We start from the raw sequence: 25,661 nt of genomic DNA on the forward strand, positions 1-25,661 counted from the left end.
CAGAATCAGTTTTCCTTCCCAAAAATAAGGTGAAGAAGAAGCAAAGAAGGATAACCGATTGCCTAAGTCTCCTACATTCTGGTCCACATGTCATTCTATGATTCGTGCATTTGATTTTGCGTCCAACGTCGTTACACCATGATTATCCAGAATTATTCTCTGTAAACCAGCGAGAGAGAGAGAGAGAGAGAGAGAGAGAGACAGAGAGAGCGTTGATCCAACAGACTCTCCTTTGCCTACCTGTCTTCTCTCCACCAAAACCTTCCTTTTTACCTGCTTTTCTCCCATTTTTGGCGATAGAGACTCTAACAGAAGCCCTAGAAAGAAATAAACCAGGTAATCTCTCTCGCTATATATATAAGTTTTTAAATTAATTTCGATTGTTTAGTTCCACTATTTCTCAATCGAACGATTGATCTTCGTTATAGGGTTTGTTATCGTGTTTTCTGATCCTCTCGAACCTTTATTTTTTTTTGTTCAAAATTCTTTTTCGGATATGTTCTTTTCTTGCTAATTAAGGATTTATAAAGGGAACTTTCCGACATTCTCATCGCTTTTTTTTGTTGATCAAGGATTTTCTTTGTTCTATATAAATAATCAAATTGCTTAGAGATCGCTTGCAAGTAAATAAATTTCAATTTGGTTGATTTTTAATCTTTCCGTGTCTGAGAAATGGAGGATGACATCCAACGACATGGTTTATTGGTGAGATTTATATATGTATTTTGGTCTTTCAAATGTTTGTGAAACGTTTCTCTTTTATGTTAATTGATTTTAATATTAATTAATTTGAGTATGTTTTGGTTTGTTAATATCTTTGTTGTTATTGTTAATTTCATTTAAAATGAAATATTGTAAGTTTTTGTGAGAGAATTTGTTTTGGTTTAAACAGGAAATTGCACCTTCTGCTGGACCCATTGATATAAGGAAGAGAGATAGGATGCGTCGGTGGTTCTGTTGTAGTTGTCAAGTAGAAGAATCTTACCATCCAAATGAAGTTGAACCCCTGAACCATGCATATGGTGTGTTTTTTATTGCCTTCGATTAACTTCCCTTATTATTTAAGATGTGTGTTAATTCTTTGGTGATTTACATATGAATTGGGGTGCTGTTAGCACAAGTTGGCGTGGCAATAAAATCTCTCTTATTTAAATCCCGCTTTTTACCTACTCAAATTCAGATATTGAGTTGGATGCCGAGGTTATGAAGGGTCTTTTTGCATGCATAGAGAGATTGATTCTTACACAAAATGAGATTGATGCATCGGTGCCTATTTTTTTACTACTTCATTCTATGGTCATTGAGATTTGTTTTGTTTGAATCCTTGGAGGTTTGGAGATATGGGGCTGATAGACAGGGACAATGCTAACAACTCATAGAATTTATTGAAAAATATTATTTAATAATTTTCAATAATAGTTGAAGGCCAACTACTAGGAATAGATAATGTGTCAAAGTCATATAAACAATATAAAATAGTGTGCAGGAAAATCATATAAAAATAATTGTTGAAAACAAAATATTATAATTAAGTTGAGATATATTTGAAGAAATTGGTTTCGGTGTGTCCGACTTGCATGTCATAGTCGTTTCCAATTGGTTCTAGTCTTATTATTCTTTGAATCAAGGAAACAATGTTTTGCATTGAATGATTCATTGTTGAAGTGGCCTCAACCAAGACCCATTGTGTATACATCAGAGAATTATTAAGCTTAAATCTTGGTTGGGTTCCCCCCCCCCCCCCCCCCCCCCCCCCTACTGAGTTTTATTGTTATGTAATTTAATATAAATATATATATATATATATAGATATACATAAATATATATATTTATTTTGTATTTTTATCAAATGTGATAAATTATTTAGTCTGGTCATGAATATGGGAGTGACGAAGGTCTTGTAGCAGGTTTTAGCATATTGTTTTGAATTTGAGGAAGTTTCAATTCTTGGTTTAAATTTGGATCTTATGCTATGGTTGTAGTAGAAAGGTCCAAAAGCATATTAGATTCCTAAAGTTGTCAGCTTCTTTATTTTATTGTTTTACTTCATATTTTTTTTCCAAGAGGAATTTCCAATGAATGAAAGAGGCATCACAACAATGAAGGAACTGATGTTGTGGATTAGTAAACCTTAGATCAGTTTGATCCCTGCTAGAAACATTAGTGTGACTTTAAAGAAAGCAATATGTATAATTTATGGGTGAAGGCCATTGAAGGGAAAAAATGGCCTTTAGTACTTAGCTTTTGTGATGTGAAAGAAGTTCCAATACTGATACATTTGGTAATTTTTTTTTATGTTGCATGTTATTCTTGTTAATGGTTTGCAGTCTTGTAAAAAATGCACCATGTGGCAGATTATTTTGGACCCATTCACAATTGTTTGGTCCACTTTTTAGTGGACATACATACCAAAAAGCAACTTGATTGGCAATTGCTAGCCATTGGATTTGAGCATGACAAGAAAAGCTCAAGCCTGGCTATTCAAAACTTATGAGGAAAAATTGTTAAATCCAATGGCTGGCAATCATCAATCACGGTTATTTTTGGTATTTAGGTTCATCAATGGGTGAGGCAAACATCCATAACTTTTTGGGTCTGAAATAGTGTTCCCCACCTTGTGCATCTTAAGCAATCCATAATTCCAATGCAAGCGTGATCTTTTTTTATTTGGTGCATTGCAGTTGATTAGTAGGATTTAGGGGATTAAGGGAGTTACAAAGATTTTTTTTTTGTGTGCTGTTCAAGTGTTTTAGTAGGTTTTATTATTCTACAACATCTGGTTTTGCTCAGGGTATTGGTGAAGATTTGTTACTCAATTAAAGTTAGAGAAAATCAGAAGAACTTAAACATTCAAGTGTATGGCTATTTAACTTCCCTTAAATAAGTGAAATTCATTTTTATCAAGCACTTTTTGTAAAAATTGAAATGTTCTATTTAATTTGTACAAAGTCATTAGTACCCCATTCTTTCCATTAATGGTGATCTTTGTTACGTGGGTTTGTTGAGGCCTCAATTTAGTTGTGTGTCCTTATGTGTGGACACAAATTCAAGCGCAAACTTAATTTCAACTCGGAAAAGATGAAAGAAAGATAAGGATCATTGTTTAAAGTTTTGTACTGTTTTGGAATGTTTCATCTGTGGCATTCCGGCTTCGGCTGACATGACCGAAACATTGACCCCGAAACATTCAATGTTTTGTGAATGTCTCGGATGGTGATGATCTTAAAAAAGGTTGAGTGGTTCCTTATGTAATATCAGATATTTCTTGGATGGAGTTTAGATGATCATATCTTATCTTTGTATTCTTTTTATACTTTTCATAACTTACCTATTTGGTACATTTCAGGGAACCAAAAAGGCTCAAAGCAGTCTCCTCAAGCCAATAATGAAGTGCAAAAGGAACCACCACCTATCGAAGTTCCTGCATTGGTTTTGGATGAACTAAAAGAAAAGACTGAAAATTTTGGCTCAAAGTCTTTGATTGGTGAAGGGTCTTATGGAAGAGTATATTATGCAACCCTAAACAGCGGAAAAGCTGTGGCTATAAAAAAGCTTGATGTTTCGTCTGAACCAGAGTCCAATTTTGAGTTCTTGACCCAGGTATGTCTGAAAATTTCACAAGTAATTATTCTACTATCTAATTAATTGTCTTCAAGCATGTATAATAAGGTTAAAAAAAGATGATTTGCTTCGTTGTTATTTGTTTACTTCTCCTGTCATATTACTTAATAAAAAAAGTCATATTACTTAATAATTTTTTTTTCTCCTGTCAGGTTTCCATGGTGTCAAGAGTGAAGCATGAAAATTTTGTTGAGTTGCTTGGTTACTGCGTGGAAGGCAATCTTCGTTTCTTAGCATATGAGTTTGCAACCATGGGTTCTCTACATGATATCCTGCATGGTATGCCATTTAGAAGGCCATTTTGAACCACTTTATTAGTATTTTTCTCTTTTTGGTATGCCAACTTGGTTTTGTAAGTTTAGGTAGAAAAGGAGTCCAAGGAGCACAACCAGGTCCTGTGCTTGAATGGATGCAGCGTGTGAGAATTGCTGTTGATGCAGCTAGGGGATTGGAGTTTTTGCATGAGAAGGTTCAACCTTCTATAATACACAGGGACATCAGATCAAGCAATGTGCTCCTATTTGAAGATTTTAAAGCCAAAATTGCAGACTTCAACCTTTCAAATCAGGCTCCTGACATGGCCGCTCGTCTTCATTCTACTCGGGTTTTGGGGACCTTTGGTTATCATGCACCAGAGTAATCATTCTTAAACTCATATTTTGTTCATGGTTATGTTTATCCATAATTAGTTTAATAGGTTGATCTTTTACTTGGTTTTGTTGTGCATTTTTGTGCTTGCATGTTGTTACTTTTGGGACGATGACGATGGTATTCGGTGATAGTTCTCGCTTGTCGTAATTGGCAGAGTCTGCTTTGCTGACCACGCTGATATATCACCTTCCATATTCCGAGTCCCCCCTTGAGGATTTACTTTCTGTTCGAACAAATGATTGTGCACGTTTGGATCTTATTTTAGTATTATACCATCTGTGAAAATTGGTCTGGGACTGCACAGATCTTTCAATCTTTTCCATTCTCTTCTATAGATTGGTTTGGAAGTTTAGTCTTAGGGTTTGTGAAGGATTTCTAAGGAAATAGAGTTGCAAGAACTGTTCTCAGGCTAGGATTATGATGGAAAGGGGATTAAGGATAAAATGGATTAGGAAAGTTGCTGGATTTTCTTAGTGAAAAGAGAGGATTGATGATATTTTTGTAACCCCAAGGGGTTGGCCTAGTGGCAAGCTGAGCTTTGATAAAAGCTCCCCAAGAAGGGTAGGTGATGCAGGACCATGAATGTTACCATAGGATGATGAATCCGAGATCAGACTTAATTAATATAAGCAATGTAAACGTAAATCATGAGCTCATACATTCATAGATATGCAAGAGAATCCAAGCGATAATAAAAAAACCATTCTAAGGTTTGTCACAATCCCATAGTAATAGTAATTCAAGTACTAATAATAGGTTACAATGGAAAACAAGTCTTCCTCTAGCATAGGGTTTCGGTTAGATACTCAAAATAGATTTTTAAGTTCAATCTTAATGCAGAAATAGTCAAATAAGTAGTGCTGATTTGTTGAGAAGCAAGTTAACAAGGTTTGGAGATTTTGTAGGCTAAAATAACAGAAGGTGATTAGGTTTTGGGTGGTTGCTAAGGTTCTGGATGACATATATGTGTTGAAAAAAAAGAGGTTTAAAGTGGCTTGGAATAATGTGGTTCGAGTAGGGAAGGGTTAGGTTAGGTTTTTATGGGTATTAGGGTTACGTTTCAATGGATGAAGGAATTTTGATGGGGTTTTGGGATGTAGAATGAATTGACTAGCGTTTAAGGATGATGTAAATGTTCAAAACAAGAAAAATTAAAAGAGAAAGTGGGAAAGAAGATGTTAAGGAAATAGTAAATACCTAACTCGATAGAGAAGAAGAATGCTATCTTAGAGTCACTCCAAAATAATTTCTCACCACACCCATTTTTGGGAATATCATTATTAGAGAAAATTATAACAATAAACATTTATTTATAATGTTCTTTAAACCCTAAATCTAATCTCAACTATTTGCCTAACATAATAAGATCCAATGGTTGTAAATAAAACTTAAAAAATTGAAGAAAAACAAAATAAAAAATACTATGTACGTCCCAATCCCGTAACTTTATTTTCATTGACTCATTAAAAAATCATTATAAAGTTATCAAATTGCCCCTAAACACCTATACTAACACCATAGGCTAATAGACCATGAAAATAATCCCAAATAGTAACGTTAAAATAAACTCCTAAACATAAACTAAATAAAAACATGACATATAATGACCCAATGAGAAGGGTCTATGAAATGGTGCTCATCCATAAATTTCACGTCCATACTCCGTCCATCCACAACGACTCTGAATGTTTTTTCCTCTTTTGGAACACTTTGAAGGTTATGCTTGTGATGTCCTCATTAGTAGGTCAGGCGTTCGGAATCTCACGAAGCAATGAATTCCTTTGGGCCACCCTCTAGGGTCCATTTGACCCTCAAATCAACTAGTTGCACATAGGACTTCCGTGGGGGTGTGTGAGTGACCGTGGGATTAATCTTTACTCGAAAGGTGGGGATACCCACGATAAGCAAAAAAAAATGATATTTTTGTAATATAATCACCATCACCCACTATCACCATCACCACCACCATCATTAGCCTTATCCCAGCCATTTGGGTTATCAACATAATGTTTCTTCGTTGGACTTAGGTGTGTAGGTCTCTACCATGCTTGACCTTTAGGGAAGACCTCAAGTAGAATATGAAGGAATGGTCAAGGTGTGGGAACATGCTATTGCTTGAATAGTCTCGGCTCCCTTTTATCCAAAACTCTTCTACTCTAGTGTTGCCTAGCTTTAGTGGATCCTTTTGTAGAAAAAGGAGGGAGAAAGGGAAGGGATCCTTTTGTAGGGCGATGCCGACTTGTGAATCTTGGTGGTCTGTTTTCTCTTACTCAGGTTTACATATGAAACAAAGGAAGAGAACTGGGGTTTGGTTGGTTCTAGTTTGAGGGAAATGTTGTCCTATGTGTGAGCATTTTGGAATCTATGTTGAGAGTTATGTGTGAGCATTTTGTTGTGAACATATTCTCTACTGATGTTGCTTTGGGCCTCTTATGTACACTTCACGAGAATGATCTTCTAGGATTTTTTGAACACATGATTGAGAAAATGATTGTTTAGATATTATGGAATGTGAGTTCTTAGTCACATAGATGGGGAAACATAGTGGGTGAGGTGGATGGTACTCCCACGACCTAGTTATTAGTTGGTGTGAGTCCTAGTTAGTACTTTGCTAAAGGGAGAGCCACGAGACCATCTGGAGATGTCTAGGGTTTATGAGTAAGCAGGGAAGTTTTTAAGTCATTCAAGTAGTTGTCTTTGTAGAGAGGGAGTATATCAAAAGGTATATCACACATTCAATTTGTTGATGATACTCTCCTCTTTGTAGGAGTTTTTGTAGATAAACTTAGGGGATGTTTGGCTAAGATTCTAGAGTCTGATTTTGGCTCATAATCAGATTCTAGAATCCGATGCATCGTTTGGTTCGGATTATCGACCTGATTTTTTCATAATCAGGAACCAAAATCATGGAGAATCAGAAATAGTTATCAGACAGTTTCTCCAAATTATCTCAGACTATCCACTTATGACGATCTTGATATACATCTTGCAATAATAATAATAATATAATTAATAACTGATAATAATAATATCAATAAAATTATAATTAATTATAATAGTAGTAGTAATAATAACAAAAACAACAACAACAACAATAATAAGAATATATAATTATTTATAATTATAGTTAATAACAATAGCAACAATAACAACAATAATAAAAGTACAAAATCCTCATAATTTTTTGGGTAAGCTTAACATGCTCATAACGTATAATTCACTTGAAAACTAATAAAAAATGATTTAAATTTCCTGTTTTTCAAGTCTTTCCAAAAATCTTTGATATATTCTCTCAAAAATCCATAATCTTCAATGTCTGGGACACGTATTTTTACTCTCATTTTCAATCTCACGAAGTTTAGTTGGATAATTTTTTTCCACAAGATCAGTTTTCAGAAACAATGTTAGCCAAACAAGAATTTGGATTATGGAAATCAGTTTCTATAATCTGATTTTGACAATCCATAATTAGAATTGATAATCAGGTTTTACAATTTGAGCGAAATGCGCCGTGTATTTTGACAGACTCATATGTTGTTTTGAGGTTTCTTTCGGTTTTGATCATTAATATGTAGGAAAAACAAGGTTATGGAGGTGGGTTCTTTATAAATTTAGGTTATTTTGCATATAGTTTGGGCTGTGACCTTCATTGTCTCCCCTTGATTTACCTTGGCCTTCCCACTGGGGTGAGCTATAGATTTAAGGCTCCTTGGGACCTCGCTATCAAGGGTTTTGATGGAAAGTTTGCTTCTTGAAAATTTAGGTACATGTCCCTTTTCTCTATTCCGAGTAATGTGGTGAAATGGTTGGTAATGGAGAAGAAATTTTTAGGGACTGTTGTTAATGATGAGTCTTTTGGTCGAGTGTAAACCCATTTCCTTACCTAAGAAGATGGTTGAGAATCAAGGTTTCTAGGGGTATTTGCTTTTCTTTGGAGGAGTGGATCATGGGGTTTGGAGCATAACTCTCTAATATCTAGAGGAGGGTCAATACAATGAAAGGAACTTTTATTGGGAAAGTGGTGATCTCCTTTATCCTTATGGATGTAATGTTCAAAGAGGAAATGGGGGGTTGAATTTTGAGCACCTTGAAAGTATCTACTTCAAGGATATGTTTTTGGGAAGCTAGTGTTGCGAATCTCCTCTTAGAAATTGTTTCCTAATTCCTTCCCCCTCTTGCGGTTCCCCCTCCTCTCTTTTGGAGGTGCCATCGAAGGAGTTCTTGACAAGTGAGGGGGATAATTTCTTTTGGAATTTGGTCTTAGAAATAGCTCAAATGATTGATAGATGAACTTTTTTACTGGTCTTCTTCATTTGCATAGTACCCTCATATTTACTTTGAACAAAGGCAAGCGATTGTGGTTTAGAATGGTAACTGTATTTCTCATTGACATCTTTCTACTACTCTTCATTCATATCCTATTTCATCTTTTCATGCATCCTTCAAGACTTGGACTATAGCCATGCCTAACAAACCCATAAAGTCAGTGAGTTTCCTTTGCTAGGCAATGTGATTGAAATATAATTGATCTTACTCTGTTCTTACATTTTAACATTGGTTTTTTGGATATGGAAAAAGCTCATTATTAGGGTTTAGAGGTGTCTTTACTTGGAAGTGTGCTTGTGTCTTGATGTAGGGACAATGGTACAAGTAGGCGATACCACTCTTTATTTCTGAAATCTTGGATAAAGTTGTGGATATGAGACTCATCTAATATGTTGATACCATATTTCAGTTTTTTAGCCTTTGTTTTTTCCTTTTTAGTTTTCCCCCTTTCATAATTAGTATTTTAGCAAATAATTTCAACATTTTGGCAAAATGAATGAGAAGTTAAAAAGAATGAATATGCCGAAGATGCTGCTGGTTGACCATAAGGTTTTTGAACTGAGAGAAAGATGGGCAAATAATCAGAAGGTGGTAGAGTTAACTGAGAGAGGTAAGTTTCGTAACTTCACTGTGTCCTTGGGGAGGGAGCGGTTGGAGTGGTTTGTGAAGAGTTTGGAAGATGCTGGTGTTAGAAGGAAGGTTATTCCTTGGAGTGTGAAATTCTCGCAAGACCTTGGTGCTGTTCTGCGACAGGAATTCAAAAGTTAACTTTTTGAAGTTGTAAGAGTTTTTTGATCAAAAGACAGACGGCATTGTTTATTCTAGAAGGAATTGGGGGTAAAGGGTGGAAGAATCTCTTATTGGAGATCAATTTACTGTTGGATGTAGTGAATATGGTGGGTGGGGAGTTGGAGGAGAGAGTTACGAGGTCCAAGTCTTTGGAGAAGATTGGGGGAGCGATGAAGTTTGTTGGAGGCGAAAACTCAAAACATAAGGTTAACAGGGTTTTCTCATCGCAACGGAAAACTAGAAGTCGACTCAAATCTTCCTGCGGGTCCAACAAGCAGAGTGGGTGTGAGTTTTGGAGATTTGAGGTGGGCGGTTGTTTGCGAAGCTAAAGATAAATCAATATCTTGGGATTCTTTTCAAAGGACGATTGTGGAGTTGTTAAAGAATTCGAAGATTCCCAAAGTGCCTTTGCGCTTTTTTATTTATCCTTGGGGTGAGGATCATAGACTTCTGATAGCAAGTTCTAAAGAAGTGGCATATTTTTTACGTAGAAGGAAGAAAACTCATGTGAAACATTGTTTAAACACTTTCCCATCTTGGTTTGCTAAAATTGATAGACTTGAGTCTTCTTGGAAGACATAAGGCTCGTGTTTTAATGCGGTGGGCCTTCCCTTCCACATGTGGAGTGAGTGTTGGAAGTGGATCCCGTTTTGAATTTAAAAAATCTGTTGTATGATAGGGCGAAGGCGAGGGTTTTTTGTGATTGGTTTAAGTATGATTTTAGGACCCTTTTGGAAAATGGAAGGTATTATTGTTTAGAAGAGAAAGAGAGATTTAGAGGAGAAGTATTGAGAGAGACTCAATAGAAAAATCTATTTTATGAGCCTCCTCTTTTATATTTATATAAGGGAATTAGGGCTACACTAAATGGGACGTGTGGAATTGGAAAAGATCAGTTTGCCCTCACACGTCCTATACATACCAATAACACTACCCCTCAAGTTGGAAAGTCCAACTTGGAACAAAAAATTAAAGGAAATAAACTAAAGAAAAGAAAATAAAAGAACCTAAAGAAAAAAATAACACCCCCTCAAGTTGGAGCATAAATATCAAGTAAATTTAGCTTGGAGCAAATAAGACTAAGGCGACTACAGTTAAGTGCCTTAGTGAACATATCTGCCAACTGATCTTTAGACTTCACGAACGGTGAACATATTTGCCGACATAAAATCTTGTCTATGATAAAGTAACAATCTGTCACTATGTGCTTTGTTCACTAGTGAAACACTGGATTGGAAGCAATATGAATTGCAACATGATTATCATAATATAATCGCATAGGAGTAGCTATCTTAACACCCAATTCTTTGAGAAAATTCTTAACCCATGTCAATTCACATCTCAGAAGAACCATTGCTCTATATTTTGCCTCTGTACTAAACCTTGTAACCACATTTTGCTTTTTTACTTCTCAAAGAAACCAAGTTTCCTCTTAAGAAAGTGCAATACCTAGATGTAGACCACCTATCAGATGGAGAACCTGCCCAGTCAACATCATAATACACCTCTAAGTCCAAATGATCTTTGGACTTATATCACAAACCATATCCTGGAGATCGTTTAAGAAATCGAAGGATTTGAACAGCCACATCTTGGTGTTTCTATAAACTGACTCACTACACTTACTGCAATAGAAATATCTGGACGAGTGATAGTCAACTAATTGAGTTTACCAACTAGTCTTTTGTATTTTCTTAGATCATCAAACAATTCTCCTCTGTCTACTATCAACTTTGAATTATGGTCCATTGGGGTGTCCATAGGTTTACTTCCCAACATACCTGTCTCATCAAGCAAATAAAAAACTTTGTTGAATAACTCTGTTTTATTAGTTTTTTTTAGGTTTTTTGTCATTTTTAGTCTTTTCAACTTATTAGACTATGTAATCTCTTTAAAGCCTAATTATGGTTGAGTAATTAATCACTTTTTGAATTCTCTCAATTCAATTTGGTATCAGAGCCTACATGCATTACCCCCCTCCTTGCTACAAACCCCATCTTCCCCTTCCTCTCTTAAATCCACCTTTGACACCTCTCGTCTTACATTAAAACATCACCCCTATGGGGTTTTTTTTTGCTCCATACCTTAATCGCACCATGCGATAGGGTCGTTAGAACATCTTGAAGTCCTATGACAACAGTAGAGGTGTTTTTTTTATTTATTTATGTTTTTGGTGGCTTTTAGGCCAAACGATGGCCTTTAGACCATCCATAGAGATCTACTGCAACAACTCCTTGGCTGTTTGCTAAAAAAAATTGAGACAGGTGTTGTTTGGGGGTTTCGATCACAGTAGTGGTATTGTTTATCACAATAGTGGTGCTATTTGGGGGCTGCAATCATAGTAGGATGCTGTTTTGGGGCTGTGCTCACAATAGGGTGCTGTTTTGGGTCTGTGCTCACAGCAGTATTGCTGTTTGAAGATTGCAACAACAGCAAGTTGTTGTTTGAAGCTTACGATAGCAACAAAACTACTCCTAGGTGCCCTACGATTGTGTTAATGACTTCTCTGGTCACCTACAACTGTGTTTGATCACCTTTTACGCCTCTTACGATGTGTATTACCACCTTTAGGGTGCTACGATCAGTTTCTTTTTGTGAGTCGTCCCTTCTTCTTATTTGAACTCTTTTCAAACTAAAACACATCGACTCTTTGATGGCCTCAGAGACGTCTTCTTCCTCGATCACTGGTAATAGTGATGGATCGGGTAGTTTTTCCTCCCATTTGACCGACTTTCCAGGCATCCACATTATCACATTGAAATTAATGGTCCTAATTATCTTCTTTGGTCACGATCGGTTGAAATGTTTATTGGTAAAAAATGGAAAGTCGGTTATCTCACAGAGACGGAAAAACAACCTGCACCGACTGACACTACTTACCCTCAATGGTTTGCTAATGACTCTATGGTCTGTTTTGCGCTGGTTACATCTATGCAACCATACATTGCGGATGGTTTTCTGTTCTCCAAGACTGCAAAACAGATATGGGATTTCGCAAAGAGTATTTACTCGCAACGTCAAAACAATGACCGGATCTTTAACTTGAGTGTTAGATTTCCTGCCTTTTGCAAAGTGACTCTTCAATTACCACCTATATATCACAGTTACGTGCTCGATGAGAAGAATTGACCTTCTATTCCACGTCCTATGTTTGGAATGACTTTCTTGATGAGGCATTATATGCGTCGATTCTGGATAAGAATTGAGTTTTTCAGTTTCTAATTGGTCTCTAGGATGAGTTTAAGTATGTGAGAGTTCATTTATTGGGTATAGATCATTTTTCGTCCATACACGTCAGTTGTATAAGTGTGATCATTGTGGAAAGTTAAGTCACGTGAAGGCTCGTTGCTATGAGCATCATGGTCGTCTTAATCAACAACTTCAATTGTCTCAATGATCTTTCGCTTATGTAGTCTCTTAGTCCACTACTGATCCGACACTCCCTTCAGCTATTACCTCCTCGGATTCGGTATCTATGTCCCAGGTTGAGCTTGACAAGTTCAGGAAATTCTTCAATCAGATGGAGACTTCATCTCAGTCGGTCTTTACTTTCGCTTGCTCAGGTACCTTTGCATCTGCATACAATGTTTCCACCACTTCCTCATCATGGATCATTGATTCTGGTGTCTCAGTTAACATGACCGGTATGGCCTCCCTATTCAAAACCTATAGTGTTTGTTCTGGTCATCGCAAGGTTCGCCTTGCTAATGGTTCTGTCTTCTATAGCTGGTCAAGGTCATTTTTCTGTTACACCTTTATCCTTAACTAATACACTGCATGTTCCTCAACTTACTATTAATCTTATCTCTGTTAGTAGTTACCAAGCATTTGAATTGCAGTGTAACTTTTTATTCCCCTCATTGTGTTTTTTAGGATCTGGGGTTGAAGAGGACAATTGACATTGAAGGTGAAGTGAATGACTTGTATATCTTGGGTGCACCTGTTTCACCTAGTACTCATTCTGTTTCTTAGCTTAGTAGTAGTTGTCAGTTTAATAAGGCACTTATAATCCGTTGGCACTTACGTTTAGGCCATATTTCCTTTGGATATTTGAAATACATGTTCCCTACTTTATTTAATAATAACAATTTCTTTGATTTTTCTTGTGAAACTTGTTAATTAGCTAAACATGTTCGTTCTCATTATCCTATTAGTATGAATACTACTACACCTACTCTGTTTGACCTAATTCACTCTAATGTGTGGGGTCTTTTCCCCGTCACATCCACTCTTGATTTTTGCTATTTTGTCATGTTTATTGGTGACTATAATCGTACCACTTGGGTCTATCTTATGAAACACAACAGTGAAGTATATGAGATCTTCAAGGAATTTCTTGTTATGATTCATACCCAGTTTGGTTGTATCATCAAGACTTTCCGTTCTGATCATGATACAAAGTACACCTATAGTGAGGTATTGAAGATTTGTTTAGAGTCTGGCATTGAGCATCAAATGTCCAATGTTAAGACTCCTCAGTAGAATGATCGATCAGAAAGGAAAATCCACCATATTTTGGAGTTAGCCCATGACCTCTCTATTGGTATGAACGTGCCATAATCCTATTGGGCCGATGCAGTTTTTACTGTTGTTTACCTTATTAATCGGACCCTTTCCCGGATTCTTTAGTTTGTCACTTTCTTTTCTCAACTCTATCCAGATCATCCCTTGTTTCCACTTCCTCTGCATGTGTTTGGGTGTGTCAGTTTTGTTCAAATTCTTGTCCAAACTTGCTCTAAACTTAATTCTAAGGCCGTAAAATATATATTTTTAGATTATTCCTCTACCCAGAAAAGATACCGCTGTTATCATCTTCCTTCTCGAAGGCATTTCATTTCTTGGGATGTCTCTTTCTTTGAGCATACCTCATACTGCATTAGGTCAGTTGGCATTCAGTCTGAGTGGTTTCCTTTAGATTCCCCTGATAATGAGCCCTCTCCTTTGTTATTTCCTTTTCCCATGCCTGTTTCTCCTTCTCCATCTTTTGTTAGTTCGTCACCTCCTCAATTGCAAGTTTATTCTCAGCAATCATGCAATACTACTATCACTTTTATGCCAGACCAGCTTGCTTTCTTGCCTCCAGCTTCGCTTCCTATTGTCCTTTGTGATGATTGTCCTATCGTCACTCGCAAAGGTAAGCTCATTTGTACTTATCCCGTTTTTTATTTTGTATCTGATTCCGCTTTCTCACCCTCCTATAAGAGTTTTCTTGCTTGTGTGTCTACTGTTTCTGTTCCTAATACTGTTGCAGATGCTATTGCAAATCCTGAGAGGCAAGTAGCTATGATTGATGAATTGAATGCTCTTGAAAAAACTCAAACTTGGCAACTTGTTCCTCTTCCACTGGAAAGGAAGGCTATGAGATGCTGTTGGGTGTTCACCACTAAGCATAATCCTCATGGTTCTATTGCTCTGTATTAGGCTCGTCTGGTGGCCAAAGGATATGCTCAGACTTATGGGATTGATTAGCAAGAGATATTTGCTCCTGTTGGCAAGATGAACACCATTCGTGTTTTCTTTTCTATTGCTGCTATATGAGGGTGGTCCCTCTTTTAGTTAGATGTTAAGAACGTATTTCTTAATGGTGATCTTCAGGAAGAAGTTTATATGGTCCAACCTTCTGGTTTTCTTGCATTTACTTCACTGAATCTCCCAAACCAAGCTCGTGGAGACTGTTTTAGGCCATAAATGACATTTTTCAACTTACACACCATGTCAGACTCCCCCTTAGTAACAAAATCAGGAGGTTGCTTCATGTACACATCTTCCTCCAATTCACCATTCAAAAATGCATTCTTTACATTCAGTTGACATAAGGGCTACTGAAAGTGGGCAGCAAGGGAGATGACAATTCGAACAAAAGTCATTTTTTCCATAAGAGAAAGTTTTTGAGTTGTCCACACCGTAAGTCTGAGTATAGCCTTTGGCTACGATGTGGGCCTTCAACCAGACCCATCAGGCAAATACTTCACCACATACACCCAACGACAACCAACAGTGCACATACCGACAGGTAAGGATACTAACTCCCAAGTACTATTGTGATGAGGAGCATCCATCTCAACCTCCATGGCCTGTCTCCAACCTAAATGAGACAAAACATCCTATACACCACTAGGAATAGACACAAAAGAAAGAGCAGAAACAAAATCACGATACGAAGCAGACAAATGAGATAAAGAAACAAACTTAGAAATGGGATGCTTAGTACAATGACGAGTGCTTTTCTTTTGTGCAATAGGAAAATCAAAATCAGAAGTACTAGATACCTAATCTGCAGACTATGAAGATGATGGTAAGGTGTCTGCATTTAGAGGAGGATGGAGATCTGAAGTTGTTATTTGCTTTCTGTGAACATAAGTGAGTGGAAATGGAACAGTGGGAGAGAAATCAATCATAGGAAGAGGAAGATCTAATAGAAAATCATATTGTATTGGATTTGTAAAATATGATACATAATAAAAAAATGTAACATCTGCATTGACATAAACACGATAGGTTGAAGGATCATAGCAACGATAACCTTTCTGAGTACGAGAATAACCTAAAAATACACACTTCACCGAACGTGGATCAAACTTATCAAAACTAGGAGACGACTGATGAACAAGCAAAACACAACCAAAGGTCCCTGGAGGTAAAGAAAATAAATGACTCGAAGGAAACAAAACAGAATGAGGAGACTGACCATCAAGAACAAACATAGGCATTCGATTAATCAAATAACGTGTTGTAAGAATCACATCCCCCCAGTAAGGTTTGAGAACTTGCATCTGAAATATTAGAGAACGTGCAACTTCAAGAAGGTGCTGGTTTTTACATTCAACAACACCATTTTATTGAGGGATGCGTGTACAAGAAGTTTGATGAATAATACCAAAGGATAAAAGATAGTCATTCAAAGGTCTAGAATCATATTCTTTAGCATTATCACTACGAAACAACTTGATTTGCACACCAAACTGAGTTTGAATTTCAGTATGAAACAATTTAACAATAGAAAATTACTCAGAACGATCTTTGATTAAATAAAGCCATATCATTATTGAAAAATCATCTACAAAAGTAATAAAATACCGAAACCCACAACAGGAAACAATCCTATAAGGACCCCAAATATCATAATGAATTAGATTAAACTGACTCGATACTCTAATAACAGACCTAGATGGATAAGAAACACGATGATGTTTAGCTAACTGACATGTCTCACAATCTAAAACAGAAATATGACTCAAAGTGGGAACCATCTTTTTTAAAGAGCGGAGTGAAGGATGACCAAGTCGACAATTCCATTGTTGCGGAGTGATAGTGGCATGGAGAGCAGGTGAACCTCCACCACCATACAAGTTGTGGGTACTAGCTCAAGTTGGTTGGTGGTTAACGCGGCTAGAATTGGAGTTTCAGTAGGCTTGATGATTGGGGAGGATGGGCAGGAAGGGGCGGCCCTCCGTAGTGCTTATTTTTCTCTATAACAAAAAGTGGACGAAAAATTTGTTGTTGAGGAGGAGAGTTTGGATGACGATGAAGAATTTTTGGATCTGGAATTCGTCAACAAAGTTGGGATGGAGGGTATATCTAGTTTTCAGAGATTTCGGTAGGGGAGTAGAGCGAGGGGATTGTGAAGAAGAAGAATTCGATATTAAAAAAGGAACTTGTTGATTTGGAAAGGAATCTAGTTGAATTTCCAATGAAAGCCTCCCCTGGAGGGAGATCAAGGCGTAAAAGAATAGTTGTAGATGACGACTAAAATATTTTCCTAGAATGTGAGAGGCTTAAACGATAATAAGAAACATATTGTGGTTAAATTGATGAGTAGAAGTGCTAAGCCACAAGTGGTGACCTTACATGAAACAAAATTGGAGGGGTTTAATGGGAAGTTGGTAGGAGAGTTGTGGGCTTCTAGGGATATCGGTTGGTGTTTTGCTCCAACAGTGGTTCAACAGAAGGGATTGTGGTTCTTTGGGACAAGAATTTTATTGAGGTGGAGGAATTTCTTGTAGGAGCTTTTTTGCTATCGGTGTTGTGTAAACATGTGGGTGAAGTTTTTTGGTGAGTGTTTTCTGGTGTCTATGGTCCAAATCTTGATAGAGATCGCAATCAATTTTTTTTGTTTGAAAGGTAAATGCAACTTATATTAAAATGTGGTCGAGGAGACCAACGAAACAAGTACAAAAGGGAGAAAATGGACCAAGCCCAAACAGCTAGGACAATCTACATACCCAATCTCATCTCCCCATGAAGTCGTCAAAGAAGACTCCTTTAAACTCTGCAAAAAATTTATACCAAGAAATAAAAAACCTTTAATAGATACAAAAATGTCCTTTAAGGATACTTTTAATTCCCGTCAAATACTCAATGATTTCTTTCTTTCCACACCCCCCTAGCAAACTGCGAATGGGATAATGAGTAGGCTTATTGGGACCGGCCTTGGTGTATTGATGGTGATTTTAATGTTATTAGATTCTCCCATGAGAAGCTAGCGGGGCAAGAGTCTCGACAAAGATGAGGAGATTCAGAAGGTTCGTGGAAGACATTGGGTAAGTAGATATTCCCCTGTGTGGGTATCAATTTACTTGGTCCAATAATCAGTTGAATTTGGTAATGGATAGATTAGAGATATTCTTGGTTACTGGTGGTTGGAAGGAGAATTTCCCAAGCATGGTTCAAGAAGCTGTCCCCAATCCGGCTTCAGACCATTGTCCCATTTTTCTTCTTGCAGGAGAGTTTACTTTGAGACCGACCCCTTTTTGTTTTGAAAATATGTGGTTGTTATACACTTATGCTTTGGCTTTACAGAGTTGATTGGGGGTTGGTGGGCTGAGTTGCATTTTTAGGGAAGTCCGGAAGTGTGTTCCGTAAGAAGCCGAAAGTGATCAAGGAAAAGCTCAAGGAGTGGAATAAGCAAGAATTAAGAAGGGTGGAGTTGAAGAAAAAAAAGATTTTGGTGGAATTGGAAGAGTTTTCAATCCTTAGTAGTGATGGAAGAGATTTGTTGGAAATAGAAATTGAGAATCAGATGGTTAAAGGAAGGAGACACCACTACAAAATTCTTTCATAGGACGACAGTGCATCATCAACAAAAAAAATTTCGTCTCTAGATTGAAAGTGAATGAAAAGTGGTCGAGTGGAGAGGATGAAATTAGAGATGGTGCGGCCAAGTTTTATGAGACTCTTTACATGGAGGAGTTTGATGTGAGACCCAAGTTAGATGGTTTGCATTTTGATAGATTATCTTCTGAGCAGAGGCTATGGCTAGAAAGCCCGTTTACTGAGGAGAAGGCCAGACTAACGATTGCTGGCTTATGCAAGGACAAAGTGCCGGGTCTAGATGGGTTTTCCTTGGCTTTCTTTCAGGTGTGTTGGGATGTTCTGAAAGAGGATTTGATGGCCGTATTGGTAGATTTTTATTATTTGGGTTTTTTGGATCATAATTTGAATAGGCTTTGATTAGAAAAAAAAAGGAGTGTATGGTCGATAAACTTGGTTGAGGCCACTTACAAAATAATTTCCAAGCTTTTGGCTAACATGATGAAGGTTGTTCTTTGCAGTGTGATGGATTGGGCCTTGTCAAGGGGCGTTCTTCAAAGGGGGACAGATTTTAGATTCTGTTTTAGTTGCTAATGAATGCATTGATTCAAGTATCAAGTCGGCAAAACCGGGTGTGGTATGCAAGTTGGATTTGGAAAAAACGTATGACCATGTGAGTTGGAGTTGCCTAAGTTCCCTCTTGGGACGTATGGGTTTTAGGGAGAGGTGGATAGAGTGGGTGATGAAATGCATGTTCTCGCCTACATTCTCAGTACTGATCAATGGTTCTCTGGCTAGGTACTTTAAGAGTTCCAGGGGATGGAGAGAGGGAGACCCTTTGTGGCCATCCCTTTTTCTAATCATTGAGGAGGTGCTAGGTAGGATCATCGGGAGAGCAATGGAAAATGGTAATCTTAGAGGTTTTGCAGTGCAAGAGGGTGGGCATGTGGTGTCGCATCTTCCATTCGTGGATGACACGCTTATCTTTCTTTATGCAGATCTGTCTCAGATCAGATATCTTGGGGGTGTCCTATGTTGTTTTGAGGTGGTTACTGGAATACCTGTCAATGTTCATACAAGTAAGGTGTATGCTGTGGGTCAAGTGCAGGAGGTGGGTGTGTTAGCGGCTAATCTGGGTTGCGTTATTGGTGTGTTTCGTTCTTTGTATCTGGGTCTTCCTTTGGGAGCTCTTTATAATAGCAAATCTATGTGGGACCCGGTGATTGAGAGGGTGAAAAGAAGGTTGAGGACGTGTCATAATGTGTACCTCTCAAAAGGGGATAAGCTAACATTGATTAGGAGTTTGTTGTATAGTTTGCCAGGTTATTATCTTTCATTGTTCTCAGTTCCAAGGAGTGAGGAGATTCGGTTAGATAAGTTGTTTCAAAATTTTCTGTAGCATGATAAGGATGGGAAAATGAAGTTTCACTTGGTAAGTTGAGATCGGGTTTGTGTTGAAAGGAAGTGGGGTGGTCTTGGGTTTAAGAAAAGTGGGCTTAATGAACTAGGTGTTGTTTGGAAAATGGATTTGGAGATTTGGGGAGGAAAGGGGGGTTTATGGCGCAAAGTGATTTTGGAAAATTTTGGGGAAGATGGGTTAGGTTGGGAAAGCAAGGAGCCTAAAAAGGCGTATGAGTGTGGGATGTGGAGGGGAATCATGAAGGTGCTTCCGCAATTCAAAAAGAGAGTTCGATTCAAGGTAGGGAGGGGTGACAGAGTTAGACTTTGGGAGGACGTGTGGTGCAGCGATTGAACGTTGAAAGATCAATTCCCTGGGTTGTATTCTATTTTGAGGACAAAATTATTCTATTTTGGAGTGTGGGGGTCAAAATGTGGGGGGTTGGGATCTTGGTTTTCGAAGGGCACTTAATGATTGGGAGATTCCAAAGGTGGCTACTCTTTTACATCAGGTATCAGGGACTTTGAATGGCCTAGGAAGGGAAGATGGAAGGATCTGAGTTGGGGGAAGGGAGGGGTTATTTACAGTTAGTAATCTCTATCATCAGTTGACCTCGTCTGGTCAGTCACATCCTTTTCCTCATGTTGCTATCTGGGGTCCTTGAGTTCCTCTGAGAGTTTCTTTCTTTGTTTGGGCAGCTGCATGGGGGAGAATTCTCACTGCTGATCAGCTTAGAAGGAGAGGGTTCTGTGGTCCAGCCATGTGTTTTTTATGCCTTAGAGACGGTGAATCAGTGGATCATTTATTGCTCCTTTGTTATTTAGCAAGAGAAGTTTGGTCTGACTTTCTTAAGTTGTTTGGTGTGTCTTCATCCGTCGAAGAGGTCTTTGAGAATTAGCCGCAGTTGGGTTTTCCTGTCCTAAATTGTAGGAGTGTTCTCTGGAGCTTGTTACCGTATGCAATTGTTTTGAGAATTTGGAAAGAACGTAATGGGAGAATCTTTGAAGACAAAGAATGCTCCTTGGAGGTTATTATTAATTATATCTTGTATTTGTTGTTTTATTGGAACAAATCTTTCAAGGAACTTAGAGGGGTTTACTTTGAAGATTTTGTGTTTAGATGGGTCGTCGTTTGTAATTTGGCGTTGGTTTCTTAGGTGTTTTCCTTGGTTTATTTGACAAACAAAACAGGAAATCACAAGAAAAAAAAAAACTATAAATACAATGGGAAATGAGAGACTAGTAATTTAGAAGCATCTATGCAATATCTGCTGGTACAATATCGATATCTTATTGTATCGATATGGTTATTTAGGTCATATTGAACTATCCGGGTATCATAATTAATGAGACTGACACATAAAAGTTAAACAGGTATGCAATGACTGGTCATTTGACGCAAAAGAGTGATGTATATAGCTTTGGTGTTGTTCTTCTAGAACTTCTCACTGGCAGGAAACCCGTTGATCATACTATGCCTCGTGGGCAGCAGAGTCTTGTCACTTGGGTGAGCTTTTCTACTGTGCCTGTATTATTATTACCTGTCCATTGATTATCTTGATTTATGATGTATTCTATATTGTTGAGCTAGTGATTTTGATAACGGAGTTAGTCTAATGATTAGTCATCATTATTATCGAACTCATTATGAAAGATGCAAAAGAATGAAAAACACACACATGCATGCACACATACATATTAGAAAAAAGAGTGACACAACAGAATGGAAAAACATGTTTAAGAACAAAGCACTAGTACTTACAGAAGAGAACATACTAGTCAAACAAAAAAAAAAAAAAATTTATAGGAGAACATAGACAATAAATAGAAGGATTCCATTGAATCTCCTTCACGTTGTTTGGAAACCAAGATTAGGGAAGCCTAAGCTTTTTTAAAAATCTGTTTTGGGGTTCTGCATTTCTTATTTATCCAACAAACAGGTTTTAAGGTCAAATTCAAAAGAAACCCTCATAAATAAAGGTAATGAGACCATGATTTCTATTGAAGAAACTGGATTTAACAAACTGGGTTTACCCCCAAATCGAAAATCTGACAACCTTAAGACTATTTTGTCTCGGATCTTTAGCTGCAAATAAATATCATGAAACACTTGGCATTTTAGAGACGAGAATTTAAGAAACCCAATGGTTTTGTAGGGCATCCAAATATTTATCCTAATGTTTCATTCAGTTCATCTTAGGGCATCCTTTGGAAACTAGTGGTTGCTGTGGAGTCTGATTACAATGGGAAGTAGGCAAGGTTTGCCGAGGTGTACTATTGCAATAATTCCCTCTTGCAGTGAAAAAGGGGTGAGGGTTCCTTGAACCAGACTGGATGAGTTTGAGTGAAAAGTTAGTCAATGAATGTAGGATTCATCTCGTCTTGGAAGGTGGGGACTTCTACAAGTATAATTTAGAGTTAGTAAATAGAATGAAAAACAGAAATCAGATAGCTTGTTTGTAAGAGACATTGTTAAAGTTTTTGGGCTAAGGAAATTGATTGCTACAAATTCTGGCACACGGGCAATGTTATAAACAAAATGGTGCAGGTATGGTAGTAGGAGATAATTAACATAATTATTATGCACCTTAAGTTGGGTTAGGAGGAAACATTAAGGAATACTTTTGGGAAGACATGGATGAGCTAATTGAATTCATTATGTAGAGTAGCTATTTATGGGAGACTTAAATGGTTATGTAGGAAAAAGAAGTAAACGATATAGTAGGGTGCATGGAGGTCTTGGAGTTAGTGAAAGAAATGAAATAGAAAATGGGACCAATAAGGATGAACATGTATTTAAAAAATAAGGATGTACATTTGGTTACCTTTAAGAGTTTAACCAATAATGGCTATGGATAGTGTAATGGAGGAACAAGATTCGTTTAGTCCAAATCTTTTGGGTAAGGCTTTGACAATGATGACGATGATTAATAGTGGACCAATAAAAGCTATATATGGTTTTTTTTTTGAGGAGAAATGAACGATATGTAAAGGTTGTTCTAGGAGAAAGTGTTGCCACACGACGTAGGCTTATTGGTTTTAGACATTCACATTAAGAAATGGAAGAGAGTGGATGAAAATAAAGTACATAAATGAATAAGGTAGTGAAAATCTAAAAGAAAAAAAAAAAGAATATTGTCTTTTGTAATCAATTGATAAAAAAATAAATGTGGAACTTAGTGATAGATATGATAGTAATGTTGGATGAAGTAGCCACATGTATTATAAGAGTAGTAAAAGAAGTTCTTGTTGAATCTAAAGGAAAAAAGTTATACCACAGAAGGGAGCTTGGTGCTAGAATGATGAGTTTGAGATGGTAACTAGAGAAAAAAATGATCTATCACGAATCTTGGAAAGTTACTAAAATCTCAAAAAAGATAGAAGTATACAAAGATGCTGAAAAAGAGGCATATAAAATGGTAATTGAAGCTACAAAAGGGCATGGATGATTTATATAATGGGTTAGGGAGTGAGGAGGGTGAGAGCAATGTGAGAAGAACATACATGCTTAGACTGGGATGAGATACACAAGAGGCTAGAGGACTCATGTACTTTAGTAGAATTATGGTATCGATAGTGAAACAAAATTAGTAAAGATGAAGTTAGCGAAGGACCAGATTTATTTTTGCAGAAGTACGAAAATTCATGAGAAGTACAGGATTGCCTTGGTTAATTGAGTTATTTAATAATATGTCGAATTCCAAGGAAATATTGGATGGAGAAAATGGTACAATAGTACTACGTGTTTGTAGGAGAAATAAAGCTGGACCAACAATCGGGGCGTCAAACTTTTGAGTCATACAATGAAATTATGAGGAGTGATTAAATAAATATTAAGATAAGAAACAATGATATAAAAAAACTAAATTGGTTTTTTTGCGCGGGGGGACGACCATTGATTTCTTCTTAGACAGATGATGGTGACATATAAAGAAAAGAGGAAGGATCTCTACTTGGTTTTTGGACTTACAGAAATATGTAATGGAGTATCTAGAGAGTTAATTTGGTGGGTATTAGGAAAGAAAAGAGTTATATGACTATAACTAGTGTGAGAACAAATTGTGACGTGACAAATGAGTTTGTATTTGTTTGCTATAATTATTTTCACTCTAGAGTGGGCCCTTTGGTGTCTGTTATTTCAGATGACACCGACAATGCTAGTTGATGAGAGACTCTAGGGAGTGAGTCAACTATGGTTTTCAATATTGGTTTCCCTTCTTGTCTTGTACAAGAATGTTACTTAGATAACTCATGGTATCTCGGAAAGGACAATCATTTTTTTTGTTGTTGCAAATCTTTGACTTGGTCAAGGCATACCATCTTGTTCACGAATGATACCAAGATGACTCAGGTGAGTCACCTCGATATCGGACGATTTTCAAAACCATCGAGTCAACATGAAACTAAGTTTGGATAGCTGCTCTTGAGTCCAAGGCTTTAGAATAAGTAGGACAAACTGGCAAAGTATACGGAATGCAACTTATTAATGACACACACAAAGAGGAAGGTTCAGTAAAAGATTGATGGCCAAGACACTCTTAGAAGTAACCATTTTTTCTAATCTTGGTTTTATGTACCATCTGTAAGGGTAGTGAGATAGAGGAATCTACTTAGAGAATTAAGTTGGATGGTTAAAGTGGAGTGTACTTATGGAGTGCTATGTTACACATGCCAATCCAATTAAATGAAAATATTTATTTAACTCTAACAAGATTATCCACACTTTATGAAGCTGAATGTTGGACAGTCATTGATTTGAGCTTAGCCGATTACGAGTGGAAAGACTATTACAGGTAAAATTAGACCTGAACTTTGTGAAAATTTCGGAGTAGCCACAAATAAGTCATAAACTAAAGAATATTTGGTGTGATGTGCGATAAAAAACTATGGCAGCCTCGCGTTGGTAGGAATGTATTTGGTTCTAAAATGTGAGGAAAATTGAAAAAACTGTGGAGTGAAGTAATGAGAGGAGATCTGGACTCTTGAATTAACGGAAAACATGACTAAATAGAACTTGAATTTAGGACTAGGTTTTGATGATGATTAAATTTTCATTTTGAGACCCACACTTAATTAGGGATAGGAAACTTTCTGAGCAGAGTACTATGGTCCATTAGTGTGGGGGTCCTTCGAAGATCGGAGTCAGGCGGTGGGAAGAATGGGGCTATTTTTCTTTGTTTTTTTTATATATAATAAAATACCATTTCTCCTAAATTAAAGATAATAATGAAAGATTCGAAAAAAAAAAAGAAGAAGATGAATGTAATAAAGGATCCAGCTAATGTTCTCTATTTTTTGATAGGCAACTCCAAGACTGAGTGAAGACAAGGTTAAGCAATGTGTAGATCCAAGGCTAAAAGGGGAGTACCCTCCAAAAGCTGTAGCTAAGGTCACTCTCTCTCTCTCTCTCTCTCTCTCTCTCTCTCTTGTTAAATTGATATACTGATTGTGTCTATTGATACAGATGGCCGCTGTGGCAGCATTATGTGTGCAGTATGAATCTGATTTCCGGCCAAACATGAGCATCGTTGTGAAGGCCCTCCAACCACTTCTCAATCAGAGGACTTCAGCCCCAGCTCCCGCGGTTTAAGACAAAGTGTAACGCCCTCTCACGGGTTGGATCTTCTGACCGCTGCATCTTATTTATGGTTTACTTTTCTTTTCTGGCAGATTACGCCAGCTCAATTTATTTATATTTTTCTTTATCAGTCCCATTGTGATTGGATCGACCTATTGTAGGTCTCTGATACATGCTACCTGTTCTTTCTTGGCTTCGCACCATGTCAAAGTCACGAACATAATTGATTGTGGTGAAGGCATTCATTTTTGAGTCCTCTTTCTTTTGA

At 37.2% G+C, this 25,661-nt stretch overlaps 1 protein-coding gene and 1 non-coding gene across 2 annotated transcripts; both read left to right on the forward strand.

Moving 5' to 3' along the window:
• Positions 1 to 12: 12 nt before the first annotated feature.
• LOC147382415 (protein CYTOSOLIC ABA RECEPTOR KINASE 5-like) lies at positions 13 to 25,661 on the forward strand. The gene is made up of 8 exons (XM_086427344.1): positions 13 to 336; positions 893 to 1,022; positions 3,347 to 3,600; positions 3,774 to 3,900; positions 3,984 to 4,257; positions 21,190 to 21,322; positions 25,118 to 25,204; positions 25,280 to 25,661. Exons 2-8 carry the CDS (start codon positions 941 to 943, stop codon positions 25,403 to 25,405), a joined length of 1,083 nt encoding a protein of 360 aa, XP_086283470.1. The 5' UTR covers positions 13 to 336; positions 893 to 940; the 3' UTR covers positions 25,406 to 25,661.
• LOC147382416 (small nucleolar RNA Z43) lies at positions 4,376 to 4,476 on the forward strand. Its single transcript, XR_015174121.1, has one exon. It is a non-coding gene; the product is annotated as a small nucleolar RNA Z43 (small nucleolar RNA).

The sequence above is a fragment of the Akebia trifoliata genome, chromosome 16, assembly GCF_017979445.1.
Source record: "Akebia trifoliata isolate Shusen 1 chromosome 16, ASM1797944v1, whole genome shotgun sequence".
NCBI lineage: Eukaryota > Viridiplantae > Streptophyta > Magnoliopsida > Ranunculales > Lardizabalaceae > Akebia > Akebia trifoliata.

Coding starts and splice junctions, on each gene's coding strand:
- LOC147382415 (XM_086427344.1), top strand. CDS start 941: ATGCGTCGGTGGTTCTGTTGTAGTTGTCAAGTAGAAGAATCTTACCAT. Junction 1,023..3,346: donor ACCCCTGAACCATGCATATG/GTGTGTTTTTTA, acceptor GGTACATTTCAG/GGAACCAAAAAGGCTCAAAG. Junction 3,601..3,773: donor ATTTTGAGTTCTTGACCCAG/GTATGTCTGAAA, acceptor TTCTCCTGTCAG/GTTTCCATGGTGTCAAGAGT.